Here is a 20,298-nt window from a genome sequence, read left to right as displayed (position 1 = left end):
CCCAGAATTGACGGATATCTGTAATATCTCACCAGTGTTCTGACCGTTCCCCATTTTATCTAGAATTTAACCAGGTTTTGGGTATTTATGCTTTTTGCAGTGTAACTGACAGTATTGCCCAGTTCCATAGGTCTCCAGTAAACCTTTTGTGTGAGGTCTATTTATAAAGCAAGGAATCTGACATTCATTGAAGCATTCCCTGTCGCTGAATCTTCCAGGTTAATGTGTTTCAATAGCTGTAAGTGATTCTCACCAGGTAATGTTTCAATGAATGTCAGATTCACTGATGTATAAGTAGGCTCTAATGTGTGTCTCAAACAAATGCTTTTTTAGTGTTTCCTGACTTTGAAATGGAAACAAAAGTTGTTTTTTTTTTGTTTTGTTTTTTTTTTAGTTAGGCTTTGGTGTTTCCCTTCTGGAAACACAACAGAAACTTGGAGGTATGTTAAACTCGTTTTCATAGTGGTCACCAGAAAAGATTTATGTTTCAACTTTGACAACTTTTACATTTTATATTTCCTATTGCATTTTATCCAGCTGTTAAAACGGTTACCAGGGCATATAATACGGAGATATGAACAGCAATATCAATCTACTGAGTATTTTAAGTTTTCCTCCTTTATTCAAAACGTGAAGAAAAGATTTTTTTGTATTTTGGATTAATTGTACAGCAATGGTACAGTTCTTTAAATGTCATTCTATCACTGGAAACCTGTTTATCAGTAGAGAGCACAGGGATCACTACATCCATGCTGTAAATGCTACAAAGGATGTAGTAGTTGGGTAGTAATGCTGTAGGATGAAGTCCTTTATTGTCTAGGTGCTGGGCCAATCTAAATCTTTGAGCAAAAGTTTGATTCAGGTCTGAGATTTGTCTACATTTTGTATCAAATTTTCCCAAATCACAGTGGTGGCTGAAAACAATTTTACTTGCCTATTCTAGAGTGCCTATCCTATTCTAGAGTATTAAACATTGGTTTATAAATGCATTGATGTTCATGGCAGGTAGCCATTGGAAACCCAGGAAAAATACAGGTAAACATGTGTCATGACCGTGACCTGTAGATGAATATTTTATTATATCAAAAAGCTTTGAAAGATTGAACTGTCTTGTCCATGTATAGTAATGTTTGGGTTAGTTGATTGCAGACTAATAACATTGGTATGTTATCATACATAACACTGGTGTTACACAATTTTTTCTTAGCTATATGTAACACTGTAGCTGGATATGGAAAAACAATTAAATTAAAATGTAATGCAGTTAAAAACACCTGAAATGAAACTAGGGAAAAAAGCACATGTTTTAAATAGATAATCACAGGTTTGTGGTTATTAGATTTTCAAAATATATTCAAATTGCAGACTGTGTCCTGTAAAAGTGTTTTCTACTTTGTATTTTATAATTCTAGCCCATGGTGGACCCACATTACTGAACTTATTAATTTGATTAATAACATCCAGTCTAACAATGATACAGTGAGCCATGTGTTTGTAAATTGAAATATGTTGGATCACCACGGGTAAATAGCAGTGTCTTATTTCTTTCTAATACTGTTACCAAGAAGAGATGTTTACTTTAGTGTCCTGTGAAATAGCCTGTCAGCCTGGATTTCTGGAAATGAATGTAGTTTATGTAGCACATACCTTCTACTGTATTACTAAGTAAACATTCATATTAACCTTTTCTTAATGAAAGACAAGGTCTGGCTAATACCTCACTTAACTGGCTGCTATCAAAGTGATTGCTCTGATATGATAAATGATTCAGCTTTTTATAGTGACCTTGTAACCTTGCAGAGTTTACTTGAATCAGTGCCATGATGCTGCTCACCACATCGAAGAACAAAGCCTTACTTAGCACAGTAGCTGCAGGTCACTTTAAAGTTACAATCAAAAGACCACAGAGAAAGTCCCCTATCATGTAAATTTATGTTTTAATACTTTTTTTTTATCATTATTACATGAGTTATTAAAAAGTGTTTTCTGATATCAGTATAGAGAATATAGGAATGTTCATACATGGTTTGCTAATTATAGCTACAAAATGATTATAAAAACATTTTCACCAACTAGTTATGTAACATGTCTTCATTCTTCCTTCGCCTCATTGCATTTATACCTTAAAATCTCACTCCAGGTTACAGAGATGTGCGGTATACGTTTGGCAGATAGACAAAGCAAATGTTTGTGTGCACAGGTCACATTATCCATATTCCCAACACATGCATGAAACCAATTGGTGGTTCAGCTTGCTTGGATTTCTTTTTTTCTTATTTTTATATCTCTTATTCATATAGTATGGGCAACCTTGTTGCCCTGTTGGGCAACAAGCTTGCCCAACAGGGATGCAGGAGAACTATAATATCCGTTTGTGCTGAGGAACAATAGTGCTCAACAGGGAGTGGGGGACAGTGGTCCCTAACTGGAGATGGGGAAAAAAGTAGTTTCTAGCATAGGATGCTGGATCTTCTTTTTAACTCCTCTCTGCCCGAACTAAAGCCACATAGACATTAGACAGAGGTCAAATAATTGTCAGTTGAATTTTTTGTGATCATTTCTAGTGACAGATGTTCAGTGAACACCTGGCTGGAGTGGTAGATTGGTGTTATCATTTTGGATCTAAACAGTGGGTTTCTATTGAATACCATTTCTGCCATGTTCATTTTCTTATAGTTACCTGTCTCTCTTCCTTTCAATTCTCGAACACTAAATTGAATCCTACCATCAGACCTAGCTGGAAATGATGTCATTAGCTCTTCCCACACTCTCACCGTCCCCATCCCCGATGTTTCCCATTTTGGGTAACCCCTCTTTTGTGTCAGGCGTGGAGGATCCAGAATTCCTCCCTCTATTTAGCTACAATGTTTGTAGAGCCTCTCTATTGTTACAGCAGAATAGCTGGCTATTGATGGCTGGCTCTTTACATACGCCAGATTCTCGTCTGATATTGGCCCTGAGCCGATTATTGGACGAGAAGCATTGCAGTGTGTACGTGCAATTGTGTATTCTACACTTTGGTTAGGTTTGTTAGGGGGGCACTCCATGTATTTCACAATGTACAGTAAATGTACAATGCAGCTCCTCAGATGAAGGGTCCTAAGGTTGTGCGTTGTCTCACTTGGACTGTTTTCATGGAGCATCTTGTAATAATTAAATACACAGCAAGAGTTATGTTTTCACATGCTTTGGGGTATCTCCTGCCTCATGCTGACATAACTGTACTGGTAGTCTCTGAGTTAAGGACATCCAACATATCGACGTCTTCTAGATACGAACGGGGCTTCCCTGCTTACTTGTGTGCAGGACAGAGGCTTGATTGGGGAAGGGGGTGGTTTGCAGAAGAAATCTTTTGCTAAACACAGCTGAGATTGTAGGTGATCTTAAGGACTGAGCTCTTCTGCAACCTTTTGTAACTCTTTAATGACCAAGGCAAACTCTGCAGTTGTTTCTTTTTCCATATCAAAGCATAGCTTGCTCCAGATGTTGATGAATGTCTAGGCTCCATGGAGTTTTTTGTTTTCCCTTGCTTTGTTTGTGATTAACTCACAGTGAGGATTTTTTACAATAACTGACACCACACTGCCTAATATGTTGAGACAAACCTTTTGTCCTTAATTGCATTTATTAAAAAAATGTACCTGTTCCGACTTGCATACAAATTCAACTGAAGAACAAACCTACTGTCCCTATCTCGTATGTTAACCCGGGGACTACCCGTACTCATCCCCCAACACTCCACTATTGGAATTATTATCTCCTTTTATTATTCACTGGAAGGTGTTGCTAAACTGTACTATCTCTTTGTACCAAAGACAGAGGATACTTCTGCTTTCTTACTCAGTAGTAGGTCCCAGGGCCTAGGTATAAAATACTGTTCAGATGGTAAAAAAACTCTGGTTCCAGAAGACCCTCCCTTTTTTTCCTTAAAGAAAAAAAACATTTAGTTGTGGTAGCTAGAGCAGGTTTTCCTGTTTACTGCAAGTCTTTGCTGTTCTTGTCTATTGGCTAATGGCTACAACGTGTTATTGAAAATATGATGATTTAACTGAAAGTATTGATGATACTTGGCAGGGATTTAACTCTACCTGGTTCTACTGGAAAAATGTTTTTGGATTCTTCTGATTATAGGTGCCCCTGGGGTCCCATCCAAGTCATGATAGAGTATTTAATGATATCCTTTTTTGTATTTAATGATATCCTTTTTTGCATTTATTTCTGAAATGTTTAATTGTAATTCTGTTAAAGAATGTAAGAATAATTCCAGTACCTTTGTCAGGTCCTTACTTGAATTCTTGCAAATGCCATTATGTATTGTTAAACATTGTCTTTTCTTTTTGTTTCTTTTTCAATTTGTATTTTTGTTTTGAATTCTTATTTGTATGATTCTTTACTTGTAAATTGTTTAATTTACCATTGTTAATCATCCTATCAATTCACATTTGGCTATATAATATTTCAAACAGTTTTTATTTGTTGTTGTATTCCTAAAATTCCAAGTTCCTTTTTCTAAAATTCACATTTTACATGAATTATATAGCAATGAAGAATACATTTAACTTTTAGAAGGCTATATATCTCACAGAGCACAAGTCTGGTTTACACATATGCCTATTCACCTTTGCACTTTATAATACAAGCAAACAATTTCAGATATCTGTGCGTATGTACTGACTGAAATGGGAACATTTGGGAGAATGAGAGGCAGAAATCATTTTCCAGCAGTCTCTGCACTTCACCCAGGACATTATAAATGACTGTTTCTCCATAAGAAAGTGACTAGCTTTGCAATGATGTATGAAATAATATGCATTTTGCATGTCCTGTTTGGAATGATAAAGGTCATATAGTATCATTTACATAATCTTCCAGTGAGAAAATGAAGTGTTTGCTGCATTTCCTGTGGAACATATACATTATCTGCGACTTGAACCGTTCATTATTCATGAAAGTTAATTTTACAGTGGGTGTGAATGATCTGTTATGACCGCTTTTTTTTGATCATTCTGTAAAATAATATGTAGCAAAGGCTGCACAAATAGCAGGCAAACGAGTGAAGAGTGATACATTTGCATGGCTCTCCGTGTACCCGATTGGATCTTGATTGATGGCAATCATTTGTCTTTGTCAGAAAAGAAGAAAAATGCAGACATTGAAATAAGAGTGCCATCAAAGTTTCGGCAATATCAGAAAAAGCCATTACTGTTACATTTTATTCTTATAAGCTTTTTCAGAGTGTACCTTGTTTTTTGTGTGTTTAAAAGGGAATGGTGTATACTTTTTAGTATTGGATAATAGTTTAAGCTTGTTCAATAGGCATACCTGGCTTATTTCAGACAAATGATGAAAACAAGAATCTTTACTCTCTACAATAATGAACAGCTTTTTTGTTTAAATCAGTTTTATTAAGTTTTCAGATAAAAAAAAAAGGGTAACAGGTAAACATAACACATTTACCATCAACTATATAACACACACACCATAACAAACATAACATGGTAGGCTTCTAATTAACAGACATACAATACCAAAAGGCTGCATATACCCAAAGAAAAATAAATAAAAAATAAATAAAACAGAGAAACATAACAGTTCTAAAGGGATCAAATAGCACATGTTAAACCTGTGCAAAAACAGCTATATATCTGCTATCGGAAGCGTATGGCATAGGGTGTAAACCAATAGTCATAAACAACAGATAAAATAACAACACAGACAGATACATATAACAAATCAGCCCAGGGGGGAAGGGGGGGATGGGAGGGGGGGATGCCAAGCGGTACAAAGATATAGGAGGTATATATTGACCCTCAATACCGGGTTTGGAATCCAGCCTGTAAGCCTAGACATTAAGTAAGATAAGTGCAGAATCGGGAAGAGTCCTTAAACCAGTCCCAAATGGACCAGGTAATTCTAAATTGGTCCATTCTATCATCATCCTCTGCGACCAACATTTCCATATGGCGGATTTTTTCAAGTTCGGAGACCCAATTGGCTATAGACGGGGCACCAGATTGCTTCCATAATCTCGGGATAGTGGCCATTGCTGCCGTAAGAAAATGACGTAGGACCCCACTTTTGATGGTTTTGAGCGAACCCGGAACCATAGATAAAAGAACTATATTGGGAGTATTGGTTATGGTGGACCCAGTGCTGTCATTATACACCTGAATAATTGTGTCCCAAAATCGATATATAGGCGGACATTCCCACCATATATGAAGCATAGTCCCCTTATGTAGATGACATCGCCAACAATGATCAGATTGTGTAGGGGAGATTCTATGGAGGTCTACTGGGCAATAATACCACCTGGATAGAATTTTATAATTGACCTCTTGAGCTTTACAGGTTAAGGCCAACCTATGCGTTAGGGTGAATGATTTTTCCCAATCGTCCGCAGCTATATGTCCAGTCAATTCCCTCTCCCAATATCTAATATATAGAGGTGCCGAGGGCTCCGAGTCCTGAGCAAGTAGCTCGTACAACCTGGACACAACATGAGAGGGGCGGTCAGAAGAGCCAACCAACTGCTCAAAAGCTGTTAAGCTTCTATAAAAAACTGATAAGTCAGAGAATGAAGCTACAAAAGATGACAGTTGCCTGTGTGAAAGCCATGAAAGCAGCTTGCTCCTGTTTGGGAGATCCAGGGAGGCCAGTAGGGGGACCCGTCCGTTATGTAATATACTCCTAAGATAACGGCTTTCAGATGCAGACCACGATAAAAATGTGGAAGTTCGCATAGCCGGGGGGAATGCTGGATTATCAAACAGCAGAGTCATGGGTCCCGGATTTGAGGACAATTTGCCTGCTCTGAGAAGGATATCCCAATTATGTAATAAATCCACTGTAAGTGGAAGTAGAGGGCGGACCGGTCGTACCAACGACCTATCCACCCATGGCAGGGACCGGAGGCTATGAACAGCTTTTTTCTTTCAATATTGAACAGGTATTTATGTTGAAAAGTGTTTTTTTGTGGTAAAATGATTTTGATTTTTTTAATCCAAGCAGGGAAGCATATAATCAGCAGACTATTCCCCCGACTAAAGACTGTATTCTTTGCTGTATTTCTTATTTGCGGAGGGAGCAGAGGCTGCGTTCTTTGGAGCACAATGGCTATGACCAGTGTATCTTGGCGCCGGCCCTTCTATTGAAAATTAACAAATTTCAGTATTGAAATTTACAATTCAGTAATGTGGGAAATTACATCATAACAGGTTCTCTTTGTATTGGTATTTTTCTCTAATGTATGGTATTTTTATGTAAACTGGTTCATCTGGTCTACTGCAATAGTGTGGGGTTGTTGGACTGGGGTGCCAATGAGTCATGTTTTAAACTAGGTAATGAACTTATTGTAAAGCACAGTAAAGACATGCAGAACACTAAAAGACGTTAGGATAAATATTTTACAGCAGGCATAAAAACACAGACACCTACAAATGAACAATATTTTTGTGTTTCATGTAGTTCATCTTCAACACAGACTTTGTGGGAAGTTTGATTATTTCTCCAGGAAAACCATATTTTGATAATCTTCTCCTTTGATTTTATTCTTGTGTGTGTGTGTATATATATGTATATATATATATATATATAAGCAGTGGTTGCCCACAAACTCTTTTCAGGTTTTTTTATTTTGCCTCTTGTTGGCTAAATATATGAATATTTTACTATCTTTGCCTAACACAGGAAGGCGAAGAATTGATGATGGTGGAAGGTTAACATATTTTAGCAGGTTTCATTAGCTTTTCATTGTCATATGTTTGTGTCTCTAGCTAAAATAAGCCTTGCAGGAGATCCCAGTCTTGGGAACTAATTACTTGTGCCGATTGCCATTCTGATGAATAGGCCCTCATTGTATCATTCCCTATAGACCTGGAGCAGTGTGTGATTCACAACTGCAGCCTGCCTGATATTTGATAGTAATTTTAACAGATAAACGTAAGAAGGCAGAATGATGAAGTGCCCTGGCAGTCTATTCAGACTATCATAGAAGCACACATAGCCAGCTGGGCTCCACTTTTTCTAATCACTAATTGGAACATTTCCGTTATTAATCGAGCTTCACAGTGGACCTGATCATTTTACAGCTGCTGTTTTGAGAGTTAGTCTGTTTTCTTTATTTATATTGGTTACTTTTTACATTTTTTTAGAATATAAAAAATTCCTCATTACATTTGGTAGTAACCTAGACCAGATTCTCTTTTGGCGTTTTTATGATATTTAGTGGTTTTGCATATCTGAAAAACAAAAACTCTAATTTTAGGTTTTAATTTACCTCCTTTTCTTTGTAGCCCTAAACTATATGTAAACCTAATACCTAAAATCTCAGGTTTATTCTAATGTTTTGCCTGGTCATTTTCCATATTTAAAGATGTATCTTAAAAATCGTAAAAATAATACCTGGTGTTTTGTAGATCTTTCTCTTTTCACTATCTGGAAACCTACCCTGAGACATGTCATGCACTAGGGAACTAGAGATGCAAAAAGGATAAAAACTGTGTAAATTTTTTTGCTCAAGCATAAAATGTAAAGGGAAAGGGGGGGATTGTGGAATCCCTGTTAATCCATCTGAAAGTGGAAGTAAACTGCGGGAAAAAAACCCTCACTCACCTTTACCTTTGAAGATCTGTCGATCCCTCCAGGGGTTTCCTGGATCAAGTTTGGTACTGCAGTGATCAAGACAAATAAGGGTAATGGCATTACCATTTTTTTTTTTTTTTTTTTTTTTTTTTAAATGAAAAAAATGACAATTTTTACTTTATATAAAAGGGTTGTCTACACTTTTACGTAAAGTAAACATTTAGGTTTAGGTCTGCTTTAGGGTAGTCTTAAAGTTTCATGTCTAAATTTTGTATGCAGAAAGAATATGCAATGAATTTTCAGTTTTTAAAAGTTAATTGTTCTGAAGTTTTGATTATCTGTTTGTTAATGTGTTTAGAAGTCTTTTCTTGTGGTACAGTAGTTATTGCACATTTTATGTTTACAAGCAATGTGGTAATAGGTTCTAATAGGCTTTGCACATTTAGGTGCTTTTTCATGGTCTTTGTTGTGTGGCTACACCCCACTTTTTCAGTACCACATAACCAATTTTTTGACCATATTCTTGGTTCTTGTCTTGCTTTATTGTGGTAAAAGGGCAAAGGATGAAATGGACATCCGTCAGATTTTTGCTAGGAGCGCACCAATGTTTTCCAACAATTGCTTGCTATAGCTCAGGGTGTTCTATGCCATTTCTTGTAATCACAAATTTTTTTGTACTTTTTTTGGCAGCCACTGTTGTCTTTGAGGCAAAACGTAACCCATTTTAACCACTTTGTTCTGGTTGGTGCAGAGAGCAGAGCTACTAATTCCAGGCACCTAGGGGTTGTGTATAAACTTTAATTTGTGCCCACAATGTGAAAAATAACCGATCAGCATAATGTCCTCTTAATCTGATTATTTTTTAAACTTCACTGTTCAACTTTTAAGCATTGCACCCAGCCTGCTTTACTAATATATTATTTATAGACCGGTAAAATATCATTGTGCTCTTTTTTATAGCCTTATGTAGCCAGTGCATGTTTCAAACCTGTGTACAGCCATAAGATCAAACTTTTGCTGGGTTCTAAATGAAATGACTATGCCAGAGGTGTGTGCACAAGGGTAAATGTTTTCTTACCCAGATGGTTAGATCTGCAGAACACAGCTCCCTGGTGCTGTGGTTAGAAAAACAGATAGAATATATAGTGTGTTCTCTGTTTAAAAACCTTAAATGGAAAAGCACAGCATATATGATTTTGATACCCTAGAGGCTAAAGGTTATGAATATTTTAAAAGATGATTTTAATTAAATTCCTGCACATTTAAACAGAGTAATATTTTATTATCATATCGAATGTACACAAGCAAGATTTTCATTAAAGTTAACACTTTCGAGGCAAATGGTGCTCAGCATGATTTACTGACCTTGTAAGGCAAAAGCACAAATTAGGAAGAAAAATGATGAAAGAGGACAGACTTTGATTAATATAGGTAATGCTATCCTATATTTATAATAGCTTTTCCCTATTCGGTTTTATAAATGCAGTCTCTAGGAGAGATGCCCTGCTGGGGCTGAAATGAGCCTGAAATCGGAGCGCATGCCACTAGTGTGCAGGGAAGTTGATCACAGTGTCAGCAGTTCATTTTACAATGATGTATTTACTGTTCATTTCACCTTCCTACCAAGAAGAGAAATTCCTTAGACGAAAAAGTGAAATTGTACTTCTCAAGGACATTCCTAAAAAGACTTTTATGACAGAAAGGGTAAAAATTGTCTTTAGAAAAATAGATCTGGAGGACCATTAATTATGTTTTTGTACCTAGTGCATCACTATTTCTCATTCCAAACTCTTATCATTTACGTACAGAAAGTGCAAAAACTAATAGCAGAGATAGGGCTTATAAGACCTAAAATCCATCAGCAATGCAATCAGTGTAAGCATTGATTAGGATAGCCAGTCAGTATAGTGGTTAAAGAAAAGCTGTCAAAAAGCTAAATACCTTTCTGAATCCTTGTGTGAAAGCAGCCATTATCACTGACTTTCCTTTCAAGCTGTTTTAAAATGTAAGAAAAGAGATTATATGGCAGCTAAAGTTGCTCATTGACTTGAAAAATATTTACATTAGAGTCAGCCAGGCAATTGGTGTTTATAGAAGGTCAGCAATGGAATAAACATTTTGAACTCACCACAACTTTTCTGTAATCCTGTTGGCTTTACTGCAAGTGACCTACTTGCCCTGGAACTAACCAATTCTTAAAAATCAGGAAATTAGACAAATCTGCTTACAGCGATTATTAAATTAAATTTGGTCTTCAGCTTTGTGTTACTTTTTCTTGAAATGTAGGACAGGCTGTAGCATGAATTCAAAAAGTTTGGAGGTATTACATTTAACAAGAACTATTCTGCCCCAACCCCCCCTCCTTTAGACATGGAAGCTGTTTTTGAGCTAGAACATGATTCACATAGAACTGCAGTGGGACTTGGGTGTCCAAGGTTAAAATAACAAGGGATCGATCACTTATACACAGTCTGTTTGTACCTCTTATAACAATACTAGTGCACAAATACTGCATGCTTCATTGCCTTCTGCCTGTTTGTGCTCCTGTTTATGTATAAGACAACAAACAGCTGAGATTGGAGCCACACACCAAGATAGGTGACATAGCTGTTCTGGGAGAAGAACCAGAGCCTGGCATAGCCAAGGATTAAATATTGCTAAAAGTGTCTGATTTCTACAAACATTAAAATGTTAATAAATTCAAGATCGAGCATTGGCTAAGTATTGTGCATTCTATTAGTAACATTACTGTACTACTCAAAGTGGGGTCTGAATGCAAGCTAGCAATAGATACTGCCCACTGAAATTGTGAGTGAGGTTTTTTTTTTTTTTTTCATTCCTTTTTTTTCTTTTTTTTTTTCAGTCTTTTGACTGTAGAGAAGTGTCAAGTGGCTGAGAATGGTTATCACCAGCTCCATCAAAATTATGAAAATGTGTGGCCAAAATTTTACAAACATTTGGTTGGCTGGTTACTTTTTGAGGCTTTTCTTACACTGTGTTGCCATGTGGAAACTCATATTCTAATTTCTGTCTATATCTTTCATGTTTTTAAATGAGAATTCTTTCAGTGACAATTGTCTTTTACAAGAATTACCACTGTAGTTATTTCCATTTAGCTGCATCCTAAAAAGGTTAACATCGAATGAATGGGTTCATTCATTCTCCTTTTTTAGGCACTTGCTGCAGTATTGTTGCAGATTTTTTTCAAACACTAAATCCAAGAGAAGCGAACTACCCAAACTGCTTTCAACCACACGCAAACACCTGTCCGTTGGCAACTATTTGGCGTTGTGGACAGTAAATGTTGCAGTTTTTAACGGCTAATCTGAAGATAGACTAAGTGAGGGAAAATCACCACAGTGGAACATAAACCATAAAACCTGATAGAGTAGGGCCAGGTTATTTACCCCTATCTAAAAAAAATAAATACAGGGCTTAGATATACTTAAGAATAATAATTTGACTTGATTCAGGATTAGGCAAAGCATACCAAACAGACAATTTTAAAATACATTTTGTGCATTGATAATTTATGGTCCTTATCTTCTTATATACAGTAGTTGGTCTTCACTTAGGAACCATAATTTACACAGCAGTGTTCAAGAGCTTACAGTAATATTGTGTTTGCTGGTTAGTATAAAATCACTTAAATTATTGAATGCTGACAGTTTTTACAGGGAAAAAGGGGAAGAAAAGCTTTCTACAAAATTTCACTGCTACCATGCTGGTTGGTAATGGTTAACATGTGTGCTCCCTGTGTTTTGTTGTAGTCGTCCCCGGGAATTCTGGCGCCTTGACTACTGGGAGGATGACTTAAGGCGCCGTCGACGATTTGTGCGAAACCCCCTTGGTTCAACACATCCTGAAGCGACACTTAAAGCTGCCATAGATCATGGTATGTATCCTATAGATGCATCCTCTTATCGTGCTAATGCCCTAAATGGTGTTTGTGTTCCATATCTATGTACGTTGGTTTTTCTTTCTTTTTTATCTATTCATCTGTTATTAATCTATGTATTTGTATATTTACATATATACACACAAATGTACAACTGGTGCCTATTTAGCCTTTTACAAATCTGGGACGGAAAAAAACTGCATAAACCATGGCTTTACAAAAAAGATCATCATCCCTAGGAACTAAAATCCATATTTTTGGGGTTAGTATTGTAAGTGTGCACCTTAAAGGATTGATTTGATTAGATTTACAGGAATTGGACTAAGTGATAGGGTTTAGGGGATAAAGTCAGAGATTAGGCTCAGGTTGTATGTTAACCTGAAGGGAAACTGTTTTTCACGCAGTTGTATATATGTTGTCTTACCTATCAAAAGTTTTGTGTTCTCAAAATTCACTCATTTATGCCACAATAAATGGCCAGGCTGTTTTATATTTATTTCCTAATTTATTAATGCAAATTTTTATGTCACCTCTCTGTCTCCAGCCTCAGTCAACATCTTCTGCTCTGTATACTGTACATATAGTAGCAGATAGGAATGTATATGCAAATGAATATGCAAATCTTTTGCATAGTAAAAAGTATGCAATAGTAGTCTATATAGTGATTTAGAACTAGAACTACTCACCTAGGGTACCAGTCTCTGCAGGTTTTTTATGGTTCCATATATCAGGACAACACAGAGATGAGTGTATTTAATGCATTATACTTACATTTTTATTATTATCATTATTACACAGTATTTATATAGTTCCATCATATTATGCAGCGCTGTAAAAAGTCCATAGTCATGTCACTAGCAGTCCTTCATAGGGGCTCACACTCTAATGTCCCAACCTCATATCATCAGTCATATGTTTTTAATACAGTCTAATTTTTTTTGGGGGGGTAGCCAATTAACCTTAACTGCATGTTTTTAGGGATGTGGGAGGAAACTGGAGTACCTGGAGGAAACCCACGCAGACACTGGGAGAACCTGCAAATTCCATAGTGCAGATAGTGTTCTGGCCGAGATTCAAACCTGGAACCTTTCACTGCAAAGGCCAGAGCACGAACCTCTGAGCCACCATACTACCCATGTTGCATTCCTGTCTGAACATCATAGGATAATGCCAATACTGTACACTGAGCTACCCATGTGAAGTAGTAAAGCACGATTCAGAAAATTCTCAAATCCTCCATGAAGCTCTGTAGATTCTGGTTGCAGTGTTTGCTGCTTGGTATTAGGAGTTCACTGTTATTCTTTTACCTGTTACCTTTCATTGATCTTTAACAATTACAGATATTTAGGGGAACAGTTTTATTTTATTTAACTTCCCTGGTGGTATTACCGAGTGTGGCTCGGGGTGGATTTTCGACTACCAAAGCGGTAGAATGTAGCCACATTCGAGGTGGCCAAGGAGTGTACTAAGCCCTACCTGGTTCCCACGTTCCAACAGTGTCCTCCAGCAATCACCAGGCATCCTCCAGCGATGCCCAGCACCTGCTTTCCCTGGCGATGCCGGCCGGGCACCACCAGGCTACACAGATGCCATCCGGCATCTGTGTCCCCAGCGTGTGAACGTTTGGGACGAGAGGCCAGATGAAGCAGATGCCGGCTAGGCATCTACTCGCCATTCTTAGCCTAGAAGATGGGACCGTGGGGCAGGTAGGCAGAACCAGACAGGAAATTTTAAATATTGAGGATTTTAAAATGTACCGCTTTTACATTTAAAAATCCCCATTATTCAGACCGCTAGGGAGGTTAAGCACTAAATGCTGCTTGAGGAGAACTCTTGATAGTAATGAAATACAGAGGTGATTGATAGCTTTAAAATATATTTCACATTGTTTACACATAGTGGGTCCAGTGGCTAAGCATTTTAATTCCTGTGGTTTTCATACTTATTGTAATAAATTTAGACAATTATTTTATTATGTTCAAAAACCACATCCACCTGTGTATAAAAAGTCACTTTTTCTGCTTTAACATTTAGTGCACATTTTATTTAAGGTCAGTGTCTCTTTTGTGTTTTTATTTCCACTGAAGATATATCCTTTGTACCATGTTGTACATAATATCACCACATAGTGAGTATTTTAATATATAGACCTGTAGATGTACTTAACATCTATTTTTATTTTTCTGTTATATTTTGTTTATAGGTTTTCTCAGTTTAGTGAGATTGTGGTAATGAACATTAGTTGATGGTCAGCATGGGTTGTACACATGTGTGAACCAGTTTTTTATCTCTGTTTTTATTCAAGCTATTGCAACTGCATTGTGGGCTAAAGAAGAGTTAAATATACCCTTCTTTATATCACTTACACACTTCTACAAAAAAAAAAAAAAGGAAACATGTATATTAGTTAAAATCCTTATGAATGTTTTTTTGTTTGTTTTTATGAATTTGTACCAAGTAAATAGAATGTCATAGATGTAGAATTTACAAAGATGATGTACAGTAAGTCACTCACTTTTGACAGGAACTGCTCTGCCTTGGAAGATGAATTCTATATCTTCTTTATTGTCATCACATATTCTGTGATATATAGGTACACTGTAGAAAGTTATATACCTATGCCTGGTTCTCTATTGATATTAAATTTTCCTGCTAAAAATCTCTATCAAAGTGCTTGAAGTACTGTCTGTTTGGAAAGTAAAATATTACTAAATGGCTCCTATGCTGTTTTTCATTATTTGTAAGAGAGAGTTTTTTCATGCATTGGAGCAGCTTGAAAAATAAATATAAAACACGTGCTTTAAATCATACAGTATTGCATAAAAACTTCATATGCAGCAATCATAAGAAAATATATTTGGTATTACTGGCTTAAAGCACAGGCAGTTGACTCCTATTTCCCTTTAAAGCGAAACTAAACCATCAAAACAAAAAATTGCGACCAGACAAGTCATTTATTGCAAAAGGGACAGGCATTGTTCCTTTCTGCAATAAAATGAGCTTACTTGCCTGGTCACATTTTTTTTTTTTTTAATTCACTTGTTCATACTTTTATCTGTGTGCCACGATTTTCTTCCGCTCCTTTTCCAGGTTATTTGGCCAGGCAGGGATGACATACCTCCCATGCAGATGCACGAAAGTTCATTTCGTGAAGTTCATAGTCATGCCAGGATACCTAGCATGTCCCTGCATCCCACACAAAGCTGCAAAAGTAAAGCTCAGTGTAGTATGAAAAGAAGATTGTGGAAAGGCAGGTTAGTATGTTTTATTGCAGAAGGGTCAAGCATAGGATCAGGAGTGGTGGGGTTTGCTCTGGTAAAAAAAAAAAAATGGCCTATTTTAAAGAGAAATAATTGGCTTAACTGCTACTAAGTGTTCATAGAAAGAGAGAGAGAGAGAAAGAGAAAAAATCAGAGCTTTGGGGTAGTTCATATAAAGAAGAAAAGACACCCATACATGTTTAGTTCATGTGAAGTTTTGGAGATAGTGGTTGGGAGGTCATCCGCATAAGCTGCTACTTTCTAGTGGTCCATAATGTGTGGGTTAGCATGTATAGAACACGGTAAAGGCTCCAGGGAGAGAATAAAAGATGAGAAGGAACAGAGGACACCCCTGGCAAGTATCATTAAATATGGGGAAATAGATAGCTATTTATCCTGACCATGGCAGAAGAGTAAGTGTAGATGAATCTAATCCAGACCATTATGCTATGCCCCAGTCCTATAAAATGCTGGGACTTTTTTGTAAACATCTCCTAATGAAAGACCTTTTCTGCATCTTTAGGTAATACCATAATTAGAATAGCATTCAACTGTAGTTAACCCTGGTATTGATATCCTTTGCCTCTGCATAATTTAAATCCCACTTGGTCGTAGCATATATATTTATTTAAGCCTTACAGCAAATGGGTAGCCAGAATTTCTAAGTAAGTAAGCAATTTCAGGTCCTCTTTTAATACAGAGATCAGTTCATAGCTGGTGCACATAGATAGGTCCTCCCCCCTCCTTAGGAATATGGGCCCTGAGCAAGTCAATGGGGTAACTGGCCACCAAAAGTTAGGGTGGTATATGCTGACAAAAAACAGGGGCCAAAAAAATCCAAAAAGATTCTATAGGGGAAGATTGGCCAGACCCAGATGTGTTTATTGTCTTTCGCAGTTCTTGAAAAGTTATGGGAACCTCGAGGTATTCCTTATCTTGAGATGGGAAGGGTAGCATTTGGGACTGGATTATGTTAACCTGTATGGTTTCCACTCTAGAGAACATAGGGTGGTCACTTCAGTGAAAAGATCAGCTAAGGCAACTTGTATCATTGATTTATTAGGCCTTTGGTGTCTGAACATGGGCAAGGTAATATCAAGACTACTGGAGCATGAGCACAGAATGTTATGTTTCCAATGGAGAAGCTTGAAACCCTGTGGAGGTCTGCATGATACAACCAAAATGGTCAGTTCAGGAGTATGGATTCTTTAAAGGCCATTAGACAGACAAGCATTTCCTCTAAGAACCAAGTCTGATTAAGGTTGAAATAAAGAAACTGAGGTAGAATACTCACATCTCTGGACTTGGAGTCTGCTGCACAGCTGTAGTAAACTGTTGAATATCCAAGAAGGGAAGGTAAGAAATAAAGGCGTGTTAGGGATGTAGCAGAGAACTTATTAATATTATTATTATTATTATTATTATTATTAATGTTAGTATTATTATTAACAATAATAAACAGGATTTATACTGTGTTTATATGCTTGAAGTCCAAGTGCATATTAGTGTTAGTGCAGTTGTATCCCAAAGGGTCACAGATTATATGGAATTTATCTTGTGTGTTGTGAGTACTGAAACAGTCAGCATCTTCATTAGCATCAACACATTGATTCGCTGATGTCTGTACGAAGCTTTACAGTACATCTTAAAGACGTCGGAGCATTGTTGCTGTAAATGATCTTTCATGACCATTTACATTGACGGATGAATAAGGGAGCATAAACACATATGATTCTGTTCTATGGAGTAGGAAGGACAGGCGAGCAGCACCCTGCTGTGCTCTTCTCCATAGGGGTGAACAGCAGTACACAGAGGATGAGCACAACCATTCATCTCAAGCAACTATTATCTGTGTATACTTAGTTTTTGTTATTGAAGGTGGGGCAAAGTCACCCTTCAGTTGTAATGTAATGCTGTGGGCATATACCGTATTTTTCGCCGTATAAGACGCTCCGGAATATAAGACGCACCCAATTTTAAAGGAGGAAAATCAAGAAAAAAAAGATTCTGAAGTTTTGGGGAAGAAAAAGTGCGTCTTATACGGCAAAAAATATGGTAAGCTTTTTCTGAAATATTTAGGAAAGTTCAGTTATGGGAAGACCCAAAAGTGGAGTAAAAGGATCAATGGGTATTAAGCATTCCAGAACTTTAGAGAGAAGGATCTAACTTTACGCCAGACGGTCATGGAACAGGGCCATCTAATATGTTGTGTCTGTCTTCTGTAGCTGTTGCCAACTTTGTGGGACTGGTTCCAAATGATCATTATTCCAGCAGTAGTTCTCAACCAAAATCCTCATATATGCATATTTTCTGGTTGTGTCTTTCACACTTCTAATACTATATACATACATCAGATGATTTCCGCCCGATAAGATCAGTCTATCTTATATATAGTTTCTAGAATCCTTTGCCATGCCTTAACAGTTACATTAACAGTTACATTTACATGCCGCAATTGACCACCATCTGATATCTGAGTGGCTTAAAACAAGCACTTAAAACTTCCTATATCCTTAGCAAGTGTTAGTCTCCCCGAAGTCACATGGTAAAATAGTGGAAATCTACATTCAGACAAAAAAACTTTAATTGTCAGAATGCACAAGTTTGTTTTGAGGGGTTTTATTGTCAAATAATGTAATTTTAGGTACTTTTTGTTACAGTATAACCAATTAATTGAGGAAAAGGTAAAATTAGTGGGGATTGCATTAGGCATGTCATTTAAATGGAAAAAGAAAATAGTAAATTTACACTCACCACTGCTTCCTGAGCTGGATGAGGTGATGGCCAGCTAAAGTGATATTGGCTATGATGTATCTTCAGTAAAAGTGGAATCAATACTAGTTTAGTGGGTTTTATTTGCTGTTGCTAGCAATATAAGCACCGTGCTGACAAATGCGCTTTTATATGAAACAAAAGAATTAAAGTACCATAGGCTTGTAAGCTAGAATTAAAAAGCATATCTTTGAGTCACTTTTTTTTTCTTTTTTGAACGTAAGCTTTTACTCCAATGTTAACTGAAAGCAAAACTGGTCATGCAGTAAATATTAATAAGAAAAAGTGAACAGTTAAAATACTTTTTTTTTGAATAGTTTCAGGTTCCAGACACAAATGTAAAGGCTCAGGGTTACATGATCTATGTCAAATTAGAGGATGAGAGTTTAGTCTGACTAAATTGTTTCTTCAGAAGAGACCATTAATTCAAGAGTTTAGGCCAGTGTGGAGCTCTTGAAATAACATTCAGGTTCTTAGGGAACCCCCCAACTATAATTACTATATCCACAGCTCACAGTACATTAGTGTGGTGGTCAACAGGAAAATTGCTTCTTACATTGCTGACCAATTGTACGAATATCAATCTTACAGATAGTTACTATTGTCACCAATTACCTTTTACACCAACAGGAAACACACAAAACTACTCAAGTAACCTCTGAACAAATGTTAGGGTTGAGAAACACTGGTCTAGGCCTTCAGATATGTGGCTGTACAAACACACCTGCCTCCAAGGAAACGTCTCACATCTACACTTTCACTTTGGCTCTGATTTATTAAAATTCTCCAGGGCTAGAGAGAATACACTTTCATCAGTGAAGCTGGGTGATCCAGCAAAGCTAGAGAAGGATCTGGCCCAGGATTGAAAACATTTGCTAACAAATAGCTAATTACTTTTAGGAAATCCATTCCAGGTTTGCTGGATTACCCACATTCACTGATGAAAGTGTATTCTCTCCAGCCTTGGAGAACTTTAATAAGTCAGGGCCTTTGTCTCCAACTTGCTTTAGCCAAATATAGAAATGTGTAAATGGTGGCATTTCCTTTTCCTTTTGGATCATTGATCTATCATTACAAATAGGGCATCTTTTGTGGTATGGGTCCTTATTTATCAGGTGTTAATTATGTCAATATTTGTTTCTTTTTTAATTGTAGAATAAATGCAAAGCACAAAAATACATGGTGATATTGATACTTTTGTGCATTCTCTACCGTGCTAAACATGGAAGTTGATCCATCCTAGAGTGGTTGGTATCTCAGCTTCCTGCGCGGGAGAATCAGATTTAATTCCAGCTAGTAAACTGCAACCCAGTATCAATTTGTGTCCTATTGGATTTAGCCACACTTTTCAACCTAGGCAAAACATGCGTTAGCTATTCTGTGACACAGGGTACTCTTCACTTGTTACAGTCCCAACTCCAAAAAGATACAAAGCAAAAACATATGAAGCTCCATTTTAATGCGTTTGAGCCAAAACTTTATTTTGGATAGAGTGAGATCTTGGATCTTTTATTTGTTTTTATTGCTGTCTTTTTAGAAACATTCACTCTGTTTGTCCTATTGCCCATTGTTATTAGATCTAAAAATATAAGGGAAAATAAAAATGTTAACTTGCCACCAGATCAGAAAAGAGTACATTTTTATAGGGAAACATGTTCAAGTAAAGATTAGGAATTAAATTTCCTTTACTCTTCAGATTTTGTATCACTTCCTGCTGAAAGCAAATCCATCACATTTTTTTTGACCCTTCTCTGCTTTATCCAAAGTTATTTTTGGGTTAATTCT

General features: G+C 36.8%; 1 protein-coding gene across 2 annotated transcripts in view; it reads left to right on the top strand.

Annotated features, from left to right (window-relative positions):
• The window catches only part of LRBA (LPS responsive beige-like anchor protein), a 347,246-nt gene that overhangs the window by 149,925 nt on the left and 177,023 nt on the right, over window positions 1–20,298 (top strand). For both annotated transcript variants that reach the window (XM_072405905.1, XM_072405904.1), the window contains exon 37: window positions 12,354–12,478. In XM_072405905.1, coding sequence (XP_072262006.1) covers window positions 12,354–12,478 — 125 coding nt within the window. The remainder of the gene's footprint in view (window positions 1–12,353; window positions 12,479–20,298) is intronic.

This window comes from Pyxicephalus adspersus, chromosome 3 (assembly GCF_032062135.1).
Source record: "Pyxicephalus adspersus chromosome 3, UCB_Pads_2.0, whole genome shotgun sequence".
In the NCBI taxonomy this organism is placed as follows: Eukaryota; Metazoa; Chordata; class Amphibia; order Anura; family Pyxicephalidae; genus Pyxicephalus; species Pyxicephalus adspersus.
This window is presented reverse-complemented; position numbering and strand designations above follow the sequence as displayed.